The 14,623-nt window shown below is 41.4% G+C and overlaps 1 protein-coding gene across 1 annotated transcript in view; it reads right to left on the bottom strand.

Annotated features, from left to right (window-relative positions):
* Positions 1 to 14,623, bottom strand: part of LOC126234556 (glutamate receptor ionotropic, kainate 2-like) — a 237,767-nt gene that overhangs the window by 18,776 nt on the left and 204,368 nt on the right. The window contains exon 15 of the mRNA XM_049943257.1: positions 6,442 to 6,673. Within this exon, the coding sequence (XP_049799214.1) occupies positions 6,442 to 6,673 (232 nt within the window). The remainder of the gene's footprint in view (positions 1 to 6,441; positions 6,674 to 14,623) is intronic.

The following is a 14,623-nucleotide window of genomic DNA, read 5'->3' as shown; positions in this document are numbered from 1 at the left end:
TCCACATCGCGATGACAGGATCAGGGAATGATACGGATCGGCGTTACATAAACGTAAACCTGAATTTTCATTCATTTCAATAACGATCGCGGTTAAAAGGACCTTAGATATTCCTGCAGAAAATTCAAGTGGTTTACCAAAACCAAAATCTTCAAATTGCGCCTCAGGCTCTAAATATAAAAAAAAAAAAATAAAGAAAATGGTGTCTCACATTTAACTAGCTTGAAATATGCACATGGCTATCCATTCAATTATTTTCCAAATTTATGTTCTGCACACTCAGAATGTAAGGTAACGAGAGATCTAAATGTCCTGTCAGTCGAGAGTAAGGAATAAGGAAGAACAGTATGCACTGATTGAGAAACATGACCAGCTGCAGGTTGGCTAAAGCCGCAGGCATTTAGCGGACAGAGAAAAATGCCAACCGACTAAACACACAGTGTGAAGGACCTGCCTTTACTTCGCAAGCTGACTAGATCTTAATATCTCGTACATTTTGCCATTCCTTGCGCTATGCTCTCTGCCTCACATCCCTCTCACCTACATAACCTATCAGTTATTCATATTTCCTCCTGTCCTCATGTTCTCCGAACATCACATTCCTCCATTACTCTTCAAGATAAAACCTTTATCCCAGTACTTTTGAAGCCTGATGCGGTGTTGAACTTATACCAGAACATCTTCCGACCTTAGATCTCAATGCCCTCCTTACAGAATCCTCAGGCAGCTTTCAAAAGTTCCGTTTTACTGACTCAGGTATACATTCTAGTGATATCTACTAATCCCAACATAGTTTTAGCTCACAAACTCCTGCTCCTGTTTCCACAGCCCAGTCGTCAAACCTGGCGCTCATAAACGTCTCATTGCACGGTAGATCTGGCAGAATTTTTCTACTGACTGTCGGATAAAAACGTTTCCGGAGTGAAGGAGAAAATTTTTGTGTTATAGTAGTATTTTATAACTTCCACTATAGTTCGACACATAGACACGTTATTGTGCATTTGACGCGCCTCATATTCAAGCACAAAGCTTAGAATTTTTATAAAAAGGAGTAGCCTGTGCAGCAAGGAAAGAATAAATGGCTAGTGGGGCTTCTAATATCAGATTAGTCTGTCCGATATATGAAGTTTTGATGATGATTATCATTCTTTTCTATTCTCAAAACGTACCTCCACTGTGGAGGATGGCAACCTGCACCGTGAAACTAGAGTTGTAGGTTTCCTCTCCGAATCCGCTTTTATTTGTCCCATTCCCTTATTTACAGCACTCGTGAATCACACACACAACACTTGCGTCGAACTTATCTTGAAACAGTCAAAGCCGCTTTTTAATATGTACTAGATTTTCACCCATGGCTTCACCCACGTTTGCATTATCGCATGAGTTGCATTCATATGTGTCTGATTATCTGCTATTTTACACTGTATGACTCCAGAGAGGATGACTAATTTATCTGTGATATTCAGTCCTGTCGTATGATCTTTGATTCCGAAAATCGTTGGCAAAAATATTATGTCGCTATAGTGTTTATTCTCGCAGCCTTGCTGAAGTGCTGCACAGCACGAATAGAAGAAATTAGACTTCATAATTTTAAAGTATTACCAGTCAGCTAAATACAGGAAAGAACTACCAATAGACTTTTTGGAACATTTATCCCCATCCCTATCTGTAGGTGTTCTAGGGTTAACTCATTCCACAGTACAATTATATGTATATAAAGAGTCAGCTGTACAGCAAATTTTGTTGAAATAATTTCATCAAACTTATCAGGAACAATTTAAACCGCTCCCCTAATCTTACCCCTTCTGCCTCACTCATCCCTCTTCCACCTGCTTCATCACACCTGTCCATCTTCCACCTGTGTCTTCATACAGTACTTCTTTACAGACAGTGATCGATATATGTAGCAATTTTAGTTGAATCTGGTCCAGTAGTTTGGGAGGAGCTGTGGAATATGCACACATTCATGAGCACGTATACATTTCCATTTTTATAATATACTAGATGAGTACCCAGCATCATCAGGGTATATATTTATTACAGTCGTGTATTAGAAGACTCTGTCCTCTGCCCAGCTTCTCCTCCCCTTCTCTCTGTCAACCCCCACCTTCAACTTAACTCTGGCCATCTCTTCCTCCTCCTCTCTCTATACAACTAGTCCACCCCCTCTCTTAGTCTTGGCCCCCCCCTTAATCCTCTCTTTGGCCATCTTCTCCTCCCCCTCTCTCTGTACACCTCTGTACACCTCTCTCTCTGTCCATCCCATCTTCCTCCTCACTCTGTCCATATCTCTGTACATTTCCTCCTGCCTCCGCTTCTTTTCCATCTCATCCTACCTCCTCTCTCTGTCCAGCTCCTCTTTCCATCTCTCTTTCTGTATATCCCTTCCTCTGCTTTAACTCTGTCCATCTCATCCTCCCCCCTCAATATCCATCTCCTCCTCCCCTTCTCTCTGTTCAGCTGTGTCCATCCACATATACACCCTCTGGAACAACCACTCAACACACCAGTCATGCAGGGCAGCCTAACTGTCAGGTGTTACCAATCATTTTCACAGCCACTCCTATCCCTATTTGAGGTGGTGAGTCTTACAATAACCAGCAAGTATACCAAATGCAGTTGAAATCTATCCAAATGTTTATGAGGTGATGTGGTACACCAACACTCACACATTCACACACACACACACACACACACACACACACACACACACACACACACATATATATATATATATATATATATATATATATATATATATATATATATATATATTCATGCAATGCTGGGTATATATATACACTCCTGGAAATTGAAATAAGAACACCGTGAATTCATTGTCCCAGGAAGGGGAAACTTTATTGACACATTCCTGGGGTCAGATACATCACATGATCACACTGACAGAACCACAGGCACATAGACACAGGCAACAGAGCATGCACAATGTCGGCACTAGTACAGTGTATATCCACCTTTCGCAGCAATGCAGGCTGCTATTCTCCCATGGAGACGATCGTAGAGATGCTGGATGTAGTCCTGTGGAACGGCTTGCCATGCCATTTCCACCTGGCGCCTCAGTTGGACCAGCGTTCGTGCTGGACGTGCAGACCGCGTGAGACGACGCTTCATCCGGTCCCAAACTTGCTCAATGGGGGACAGATCCGGAGATCTTGCTGGCCAGGGTAGTTGACTTACACCTTCTAGAGCACGTTGGGTGGCACGGGATACATGCGGACGTGCATTGTCCTGTTGGAACAGCAAGTTCCCTTGCCGATCTAGGAATGGTAGAACGATGGGTTCGATGACGGTTTGGATGTACCGTGCACTATTCAGTGTCCCCTCGACGATCACCAGTGGTGTACGGCCAGTGTAGGAGATCGCTCCCCACACCATGATGCCGGGTGTTGGCCCTGTGTGCCTCGGTCGTATGCAGTCCTGATTGTGGCGCTCACCTGCACGGCGCCAAACACGCATACGACCATCATTGGCACCAAGGCAGAAGCGACTCTCATCGCTGAAGACGACACGTCTCCATTCGTCCCTCCATTCACGCCTGTTGCGACACCACTGGAGGCGGGCTGCACGATGTTGGGGCGTGAGCGGAAGACGGCCTAACGGTGTGCGGGACCGTAGCCCAGCTTCATGGAGACGGTTGCGAATGGTCCTCGCCGATACCCCAGGAGCAACAGCGTCCCTAATTTGCTGGGAAGTGGCGGTGCGGTCCCCTACGGCACTGCGTAGGATCCTACGGTCTTGGCGTGCATCCGTGCGTCGCTGCGGTCCGGTCCCAGGTCGACGGGCACGTGCACCTTCCGCCGACCACTGGCGACAACATCGATGTACTGTGGAGACCTCACGCCCCACGTGCTGAGCAATTCGGCGGTACGTCCACCCGGCCTCCCGCATGCCCACTATACGCCCTCGCTCAAAGTCCGTCAACTGCACATACGGTTCACGTCCACGCTGTCGCGGCATGCTACCAGTGTTAAAGACTGCGATGGAGCTCCGTATGCCACGGCAAACTGGCTGACACTGACGGCGGCGGTGCACAAATGCTGCGCAGCTAGCGCCATTCGACGGCCAACACCGCGGTTCCTTATATATATATATATATATATATATATATATATATATATATATATATATATATATATATATACCCAGCATTGCATGAATGTTCATTTATTCCAGTCTTCTGTTAGAAAAGAAGAACATAAACTGTTTTTCTCTCCCCTCTTCCATCTTGTCCTTCTTCCACCCTGTCTCTGTTCCACCTACCTCCGCAGTCCTTCCCAGTAGGTATTCTACCTGTATCTTCTCCCTTAGTACTTTTTCCATCTGTCTTCTCACCCTCTCACCCTCGGCCGTGTGCTCTGTCATTTGCATTTGGGTCAGTATGACAGAGTACGCGGCAGCGCCGCCTCTACACGGTTCTGTATGGATCGGAAAAGCGATGACTATAGTACAACTTCTTTAGGACCCAACCACTATAATGAAATCCGGCAGTTTTTATTCTATGACATACCGTCTTTTATTGATGTTTTGTTTTGACGGGCAACGGAGGTTGGTAAAAAGATTCCGAGCTTTTTCGCGTTGACGCGTGAGGTACATATAGTCTGTAGCTGTGAACTGGGTTCCAGTCCACCACCAATAATGGAGGTTTAGCTTTGACAATGTCAGCCACTAGTGCTGGCGAAACGTCAGAAAAATCTTCAGACGAACGTCGGCCGAAGAACCCGAGACAGAAACCAACAGGCACTTTGTCAACAAGTGGCCACGAAAGCCTTAACAATTTTGTGGTACTTGTAATAGTTGCAAATTCTGTGTAGGTCAGTCTGGCAGGGAAATATGCACCCACTTGAAGGAAAACCACAGAAGGTGGAAACTTAGAAAAGGAAACTCTACTTTCGCAGACCATCTGCTTAAAGAAGGCCACAGTTAAAAGGTACAAAGTGAAGTATTAGATGATATCTATAAAGGAAGGAGGATGAACTTTCTTGAAAGAGTGGAAACTAATAAACATATGTCCATCTGCCCAATCTTAGTTGCCAGACACAGTTCCCTTAATCACCACTTCTAACCGCAGATACTACACATAGTCCAATCCAGACCGTGTTATAAACTACTCCTCTCACTCACATGTCCCATTTTTCCTTCATTTCAGTTACTACAATTTCTCTTCTCGTGTTAACAATTTTGACTTTGTATAATTACAGCTGTTTCACTTACATGCTTAATCTCACTAGTATGTATTATCTGCTTGTAATTTAGGACCTGTCAAAGAAAACATTATTTTGTTCAGCCACATACTTGAAGCATGGCGCCAAATTTTCTCGTTAAATTTATTTTCTTCTATGAACAATCGTTGTGATTTGTATATAGTTCATTAGTTAATTGTCACATACCTTATTAAATAATCTTATGTTTTACTTACTCTGAAATAATTCCTCCCATTTTATCCTAATAGAGCAGTAACATTTTCGTCTCTGGATATGGAGATAATGTGTAGATTTACTAGTTTAAAATCTTGACCCAACAAAATTTCACTTCATCAGATATTTATCTTCTACCTGATGATGGCGTAACAATAAAAAACCGGTTTGTGAAATAAATAACAAATATTGTAGAATATTACATCAGTGTTTTGTTGGTTTCCAGACATTATCTATTAATAAAAGTTAACCGAAGAACTATGCGACCATTCTGGTGCCTTCATCGTTTATGTTGCGCAGGGATCACGAAAATAAGAGATATTATGTACAAGGGAGTACAGAAATTCACTTATCCCTTTGTCCATAGGCAAATCAACTGAGATGCAAAGACGTTAAGGATTCTACGAAGTACCCCCTGCCGTGCAGTGCACAGTAATTTGCCAAGAAGCTGTGTATGTAGATGTAACGCATTAGAAATATATCGGCTGTCGTGATGTAATATACCAATTTTAATGGAAAAATGTGGAATGTAGCAAATGGTATTTACGGAAATCCGTGCAACCCGATGCTCAGTCTAGAAATGGACAATTAGATAATCGGACAGAGAAAATTAAATTTTTATTTCACTGTATGTCATACATAAGAGTATGTATTGGACCAAGTATGCATTGTTGAAATAAGACAGAAACGAAATCTATGAGACAGAAAAATGGAAGTAGACGCTGATGGATAGGGAACGATGGGCGACTTGGAGACTCGTTTTGTGACGTTATGGAAGGTAGGTCGAGGGAGGAAAGCTCTGAAGGTGATCAAGACAGATATTTATTGAAAATGTGAAAGAAATGTGGATAGGGACATACTTGTTCGTGCAACTGAAATTGATTTCTCATAGCTGTGAACATTTTGAGGGCTATTGTAAGACAAGCAGGTGGCCTGGGCGACCGAATGCCTTGGTAATGTTGATGATGAAAAGTTGAAGCAAATGTGAGACCTTACGATTTCTCACCTCGTGGCAGCGCTATGCCGTATCCTTTGGAGTCGAGCTGCCCGCCGACTTTGCGCAGGTCGCAGTTGAGCGCCGTCTGGTACTCGATGCTGGTGGACTCCATGAAGAAGGCGTAGTTGCCCTTCCCCTTCTTCACTCTCTCCACGCCCTCGTGGTTATCGTCGGTAAACACATCTGGCCGTGCCTGCTTCATCACTATCCACATCCGCTGATACAACGAGTCGTTAGAATTCTGCAAAAAATCGAGACATGTCTGTATCCATTGATATATCCTGGTGTCATTGAGACTGTTTTTGTATGCAGAATACAAGCAGACACAACCGAAAAAATTTCTAAACAATCTGATAATGTTGTGTTTCAATTACTTTGCACAAAATTTCTTGGATATATGCGTTTATTAATTAGTCTGTTTGAGTCTTTCAACAGTAGAAGGCGCTGCCGTGCTTTCTGTGTGAAACGAGGGAAAATTTGTACTCATGCTGAGCTCTAAAACCGGATTGTTGTGGCGGTTCAGATTCATCGTTATCTGGCGCACCAAATATCATGGCATAGTTTGAATCAAAAGTTTACAGTAGCCACTATACATCTACATATAATGAATGTTTCTTAATATTCAAGTTTGTATGCAAGTTGCCGCTTACTATGTCTGAATACTGCAGGGTTGTTAACCAAATAGTCATGAAACAACACACCGTAAACTTATAGTATAATCCTCAGGGAAATCGAATCAGCTTTCCCTAGTCAATAAATTTATAATCAAGCAAGATGAACGGGTGTATGCTCGTTACCTTCACTGAACAGTGAGATATCGATCGTTGAGTTTCGCCCCTGTACACAACAGTAACACTGTCATGGTGACTACAACAAGCCTAGGTGTCCACCAGCTTATACTTATTATAAGTAAGTCATATAACCTTGGGAAATATGTTGAGTAATGTAAAGAATCAAGACGCATTAATAGACATTTATTTGCTGTAATTATTGACATGCATCATAATAAAATTATGAGACAACAAAGTTTTATAAAACTCAAACCAACGAACTGCTCAGAATGTGGATTGCCCTACAATACACCCAAACCTCCAGCTGTCAGACACTCAGAGCTGACTAGATGTTGTATGTCGATAGAGTCTCTACCAAAACTCCGATTTAGTTCGAGCTGTGTGCTGTCGTCCAGCAGAACAACGGGCGTAAATGGTAGTTGAAAGGAACATCAGAACTACGGAGCATAGGAAAAGGGTATCTGTGAGTGATAGTTTTGTAGAACTTGCGTGGGTGAGTTGATAGATTGTGATGTCAACGTACCAAAAGTACCGCTGTTGTTTTAACTGTTTACACGTGGAACTGTTATATGGAAGAAATTTTCCTGACACGTAAAAGGACTTTTCGGAATTTGTAGCAGCATGTCGACATGTGCGACAGAACAGACACCACTCGTGATGAAGCAGCTAGTGTATCTGTAGTTTCATAGAATGAACATAAAAAATTGGAACAGTAGAGTAAAGAAACAACTTCATCACACCTGCGGAAGTATTAATAGCCCCATACAAAACTTTCACGCATAATTCAGTTAAAAAATTGTCATCATTGGGGCTTGAATCCATAACCCTTGGTACGATGACCTAACGCTCTACATACTTCCCCATGGAAACTATGCGTATTTTTTACAGTTATGCTTTTCCTGTGATTCGTAGTTCTAGTGTTACTTTTAATTACATTTTACGCCAGTTATGCTGGACGACAGCACGTAGTACAAACTAAATCTGTGTTTTGGTTGATACTCTATTTACTTGCAACGTTTGGTGCCGGTCTGAGTGTCTGATATCGGAAGGTTTGGATGTTAGATTTCCTCAACACAGCTAGCGTGAACCGATCAGCACCAGGATGGTGACCCGCAGAAGAAGCACCCAACATGGCAGCCCAGATCAGAATCGCCCAGAATCCTCAAACAATGTCATCATCTGCCTAACTTTCGAAAATACCATATGGATGGTATCACATTCTCCATGTCACAGACGCGAGTGTTGCCGATTTGACGAGAAAACTGGGTGCGCAGCAGAAACTTCCCAATCTTAGTATACAAAACACACATTAACAGACACGATGTTGGTGCAGGGTTGTAGCGTCACCTCGACTGGACGATTCCTTCGCGCCAGGTACGGTGGCGGGACGACTCAGCTCGATTCAATAACTAAAATTTTGGAGTGAATGCAATCGTTTTTCTCACACTAACTGGGCTACACCATATCATCTCCACCTTTAATGCTCATGCAGAAAAGGCTAAAATGTTAAACTAAACTGATCTCTGCGAACACCAGTGGCAGCATGGTGCCTCCTGACCTCAGCTATGTCCTTCTGGTGCGTCTGTTCAAAAAACCACGAAACGGGTTGCAGTCTCGCTTTTGAAGACCGCCTATCTGCCTGGAAGGCTCGCCTCCCCTAATGATATTCACTGACTACTTTCTGTTGACGACAAGACCCTCAGATGGCACCAGGAGTTCATATTCCCAAAGCGAAAAATGCAAAGCTTTCCTCTTGGTAACTGTTCCCAGTATTCGCAATAAAATATCACCAGATACTGGCAGGAAATGAAAAAAATGTTTCTTGGCAATATATGACAGGAATGTCACATCACCCCTTCATTCCTCGTTCAAAAATAATAAAATGTCCCCAAAAATTTCAATACTTATTCGTCACCTGGCTTAGGCATTCCAGAAATTAAAAATTCTGAGTCACATATGTCATACATCAATAAGTCAAGGTACTTTCCAAGACAGGTTAAAATATGCCTTTAATTAGTAAAATGTCACCAATAGCAATTTTTTATGACTTATCCAAAGCATTTGAGTGTGTGAACTATGACATTATGTTACAGGAATTACAATCTATGGTATTAATGGAACAGCATGTGAGTGGTTTAAGTCATATATACAGAGCAGGAAGCAAAACATTTCTTCGTATGGTTTAAGTGATTTAAGGAAGCTTCCCACTTCATCTAACTGGGGTGAAATTACGTTAGGTCTTCCACAGGGCTTGATCATGGGTCCTCTTATGCTTTTGGTATATGTGAATGACCTCCTTTCTTATCTGAAACAGGAAGCTAAACTGGCACTATTTGGTGATGATACAAGCACCATTATCAATCCAGTAAAAGAAACTCCAGTTGAAAATTATACAAATAATAAAATGGTAATTAAATATACACCCTAGCTGCACACAGGCGTTGATATACTTCAATGGGGACATGTTGAAAATGTGTGCCCCGACGCCTGTTTGCAGCTAGGGTGTCTATTTAATTACCATTTCATTTCTAGCAAAGCTGCATGGTCATCCACGGTATGTGTTCTTTCGAGAACAGATACTACCGTCATATATAATACAAATAATATCTTTGTAAAAGTTATTAATTGGTTTTCTGCGAATAGTCTTGCTCTGAACTTTGAAGAAACACAGTACATTCAATTTTCTGTGGCAAAGAGTACAGTTCGTTCACTTAATGTAACACATCAACAGAAGTCAGTAGCCAGGCCAAAGCATATTATGTTTTTGTGTGTACATTTAGATCAGAATCTTAATTGGAAAATTCATATTTTGGATCTCCTAAAGCGAATAGGTTCAGCAACTTTTGTAATCAGAGTAATTTCCAATTTTGAGGATATAGAAATTAGTAAGCTAACATACTTTGAATACTTTCACTCCCTGATGTCATGTGAAATAATATTTTGGGGTAACACAACATTTAGCAAAAAAACTATTCACTGCTCAAAAGAAAGTGATTAGAATAATGTGTGGGGCTCATAGTTGCCCATCCTGTAGGCATCTGTTTAAAAGGTTAGAAATTCTTACAATAGCCTCACAGTACATTTACTCCATAATGACATTTGTTGTCCACAACATGGACCAGTTTAAAAACAACAGTGACATTCCTGATTATAATACCAGAAGAAAGCAAGACTTACACTACCCTCTACTTAACCTATCTTTGGCACATAAAAGGGTAAAATATACCACTGTAAAAATTTTCGATAAATTAGCAGATGAAATAAAATTCTGACAGACAGCAGTGACAGTTTCAAAAGAAACTGATAGCAAATCTTCTTGACAACTATTTCTATACCGTAGATGTATTCTGGAATAGAAATAAACAAATGTAAAGGTATAATATAGGCATCTTGCGCCATTTAAGGAATTTGGGTAGGTTACAATAATTTTTCATTTAAAAAATAGAACCTTGATTCATGTGTGCTTTTCTTATGCTCTTGACACATTCCGCACCATAACGGTTACCGTGAGATTGATCGATGGGACACTAACTAACTAACTCAAGACAACCACAGGAACCTGAAAACGACTCACAACAGTCTTCCGTCAGAATAAAGATATAGGCAAGGCATAATTTTGCCTGTTTGATTCGTAAGAAGAAACATGACTTGAGGATGAATATGGAACCTCAAGTTTGTACATAAATAAAACGCAAAAGTAAAGTAACACGAAATTTTTTTGCACATCACATAAATCTAATATTTATAAAATTATCTTTCGGCATGAGTTCACAGTGCAGCTTTGATGATCAACTGACTAAATTAATCAAAATTTACTTGTGTCAAATTCCATTAAACCCTTCTGATTAAAAACTCTCCTTGCCTCTCTATGTCATGCTGGACTAGACCTGTCCGTGTATGAAAGAAATGAAAACATTGTTTACTACACAGTCTACTCTTGCTACAACAAATTTAACATCTGTACATAACCCCAAGCACTGAAATACCTTGAAACATTATACAAAAAATCTTGACTCTTAATGTAAATTTACTCAATAAAATCCACCAAAAACAATTACACATAAAACAACCAAATCATAAACAACATATAGTTTAATGCGCCTTGCTATAATATATTGCAGCAGCAGCTTAATGTGCAAGCCGCAAGATGGAACAAAGATGGTTGCTACAAATTTTTGCAGCCTAAGATATGTTTCACAGCGCCGACCTAACTGCAGTTAATAAATTCCTGGATAAGGGTCGACATGTATGATTCTCGTGATTGATGTTTATATGTGATGTTGAGAGGTAGCACGCTACTCTCTCACTTTAACAACACTGTCAGTCAGATTAATATTCATATTCTACGTCACGATCTCGGGGCTCCCCATTACTACATTTGGTATGTCTGTTTTATGACTTTTTACATGAGTACATCGTGCGCAGAATGTTCATATAATTGCCTGTGTAGCCAGTAGAGAACTTGTACCCGAGAGGCCGTAGTGGAGGCGACAGAGAACAGGGAGGAAGGTAGAGTGCGGGCCATAAATGCTGTGCGAGTCATTCTGGGAAGCAGCGCTATGTGGATTATACCTACAGCGGGACTACGCACCATGACACTCCCTTCTTCCCACTTATGGTCAGAGCAGGAGGGAGCCGGTTCGCAAAACATTTTACCAGGACCAAGCAACAGACCGCCGCGAAAGTGGCCAGCTAGCATAAAGTGGATGGAGGGATCCATTTAAGAGAGAATGCTGCAATCTGAGCTTTTGTGCAAATGGTGGGACGGTCATAAAACTCCATGCATTCTCATCTCAGAAGCTGGAATGATACAGACAGAGCGGCTGGTGCATGTGTTTAACAGAGGCAAGACTGTAAGTCACCTGATACCAGGAAGTCGCCAGGTCCTTTTAGCAAGTGGCAAAGACAAATATTTCACGGGCACGACCGTCCAGGAAGCTTATCAGCCTTCTTTCAGAAATTGTAAATGATCAGCCTGGAAAGATTAGATCTCACTGTGAAAGAGGGACTGAGGTCCCATCTAGATGGGCGTTTTTTCCCCAAAACATGGCCATGATTACTGTGAGAACAACGCGTCCTAGTATAGAAGTAGAGGCCTGCTCGCCCAGCGTAGGAACACCGGTGCTGTTTCTGGATTTAATGAATAGAGGATTGTTCGATAGTTTTGTACAGCATGGAGTCGGCTATTTTTTTAAATTTCCTTTTGCTGCTTTGGCTCCCATACCATTTCGAGGCTTGTTGGAAAGTGGTGGTGATTCTTTGTCTTCTTTATCTTCTGGACCTACCCTGGTGGAGAACTTCAGGTCTTTGACTAGTGGGTGAGACTTGTAGTCTGAAACTTGTGGCGGACTAAGAGCCAGTGGCAGTTTCCACCTGTACCGACAGTGGAACTGCATATCATCTCGGACATACCATGTGTCATGAGTCTGCCGTCTGATGTTTGACAATTCCAGCACACACTGTCGTGCCTGTGAGTCCAATTGGTTCGGCCAGACCAGCGCACGGGTGCTGCTCACCCTGAAATCTGCCAGGATTTCAGGGCTCTGTTAGTGAAGTTTCCCGTTTTCTGACAAACAGAACGCCAGGCCTCGTAGTTTGCAAATTTTGGTGGATGCATCAGAACATTACAGCTGCGGCAGCGCGCCGCTCCTCGCCCTCAGCGCGCCGATTTCTGCTGCCACCTGAATCGAAGTGAAAGGGAAAAGTATTGCTGCACCTGCGCACAGTTGTTAAATGATATTCACAGTTCTCTGATGTCTGGTGAACCATAGTTTGTGGTGTACTTGGTCGTAGTTGATTCCATTTGAATAGAATTGAGCCTCACAATTGATTCATGTGAACAAAGTCAGATTGCGTTGTAAAAGGTGTGAGTGTGTGAGTTTTATTTTGTCAAGTTGCGCACTGGGTTGATCCAACAAGTACCCTTTGGCTCCTGCAAGAAACAATTTCCACCTCACACTACTACAGAAGTCAGATAGACGCTCCTGATGTACCAACAAGAACTGCTTGAAAAACATTCAGCAACAAATATCTTCTGGAGTCGTCCGCTGTCAGGAAAAGACACAAAAGTATTTTATATTCTTACGTGACTAGTGGAATACTCGAGTACTGGAATATTGCTAGCCTGGACTTTTTCAACCTCGGTGCGCACTTGCGATTTACTTATTAGATTTGCATATCGCCTACACGAATTCATACAAAACTGACTCTACCTTAACGAGTTTGGGTTCGAATGAAGCGTCTTCATGTGCAGAATACGATTGTGAGGACAGAATATGTAAGAAATGAAGGTCCACCCCAACGAATACTTTGCCAATCAAGCACCATCCTTTTTCTGACTTGTCTTTGTCACTTTTTGTAAAATTTATCTGCTTAATTGTAGTTATAAAAGAATGAACAAAAACTAGTCATAATCTTTGTAAACTTAAATACGCCACTGTTATCATTAATACTCCCACTACTATTCGCCGTCTTTTTTATCTTTTCCTTATTCTTATGGTAATACATGGGTCCATCAGCAATTCATGGTTCAACGCTATATAATCAGTTAATTTGACCCTTAAGCTGAGTTCTGAAAGTGACCACAGACATAGGCAACAAAAGTGCCATGACTAAATTCACTAATTCCATAAACAAAAAATTAAGGCTGTAGCTCATGAGTTCAACGTTACTGGGAAGATAATTATTATTGGACAGATTATAAAAAAGACAATAACATTTAGCATCACTTGGAGATATATTTATGATCAGAGCAAGTGACAGCTTGCAATGTCGCTGCTTATTCCTGTGTGGTTGTTAACCAAATAGTCATCACAGTAAGCTTAAAATCCCAGAGGAAATCGACACCGCTCTCTATTATCAATAAACAGATTTCTATTCAAATAAGATAAGCAAGTGCAATCCTCGTTACCTTCACTGAATAATAAGATAATGATTATTTAGTTTAGCCACTGTAGAAGACGATAAGACCATCGCAGTGCTAACAACAGGCTTAGATTTGCACCAAACTATATTTATTATTATTAGTAGGTCGCCAGACCATGAAAAAGTTGTAGAAAAGCTTAAAGGATCTTGAAATCAAAATTGAGATGAACAGCTATTTATCTAAAAAAAAAAGCTGGAATCCGTTGGCTGTGTGTGCACAGCGACCGCTCAATATTTAAACTGAAGGAAGGATAGCAGTCAGTTGCGAAATCTGTAATTAATTGCAGATTTTGAGTTCGACCATAACATAGTCATTGTCGGTGCTGAAACACAAAATGGATAGAATCAGGAACAGGTACAAAACATCTATTTAACACAGTTACGGGAATCCATTTAAGTGGGAACATAACAATAACATATAATTATCAAAAAGCCGTATAGGTCCCGATGTGTCAGAGCATAACGTACAACTAACT

Source organism: Schistocerca nitens, chromosome 2 (assembly GCF_023898315.1).
Source record: "Schistocerca nitens isolate TAMUIC-IGC-003100 chromosome 2, iqSchNite1.1, whole genome shotgun sequence".
In the NCBI taxonomy this organism is placed as follows: domain Eukaryota; kingdom Metazoa; phylum Arthropoda; class Insecta; order Orthoptera; family Acrididae; genus Schistocerca; species Schistocerca nitens.
This window is presented reverse-complemented; position numbering and strand designations above follow the sequence as displayed.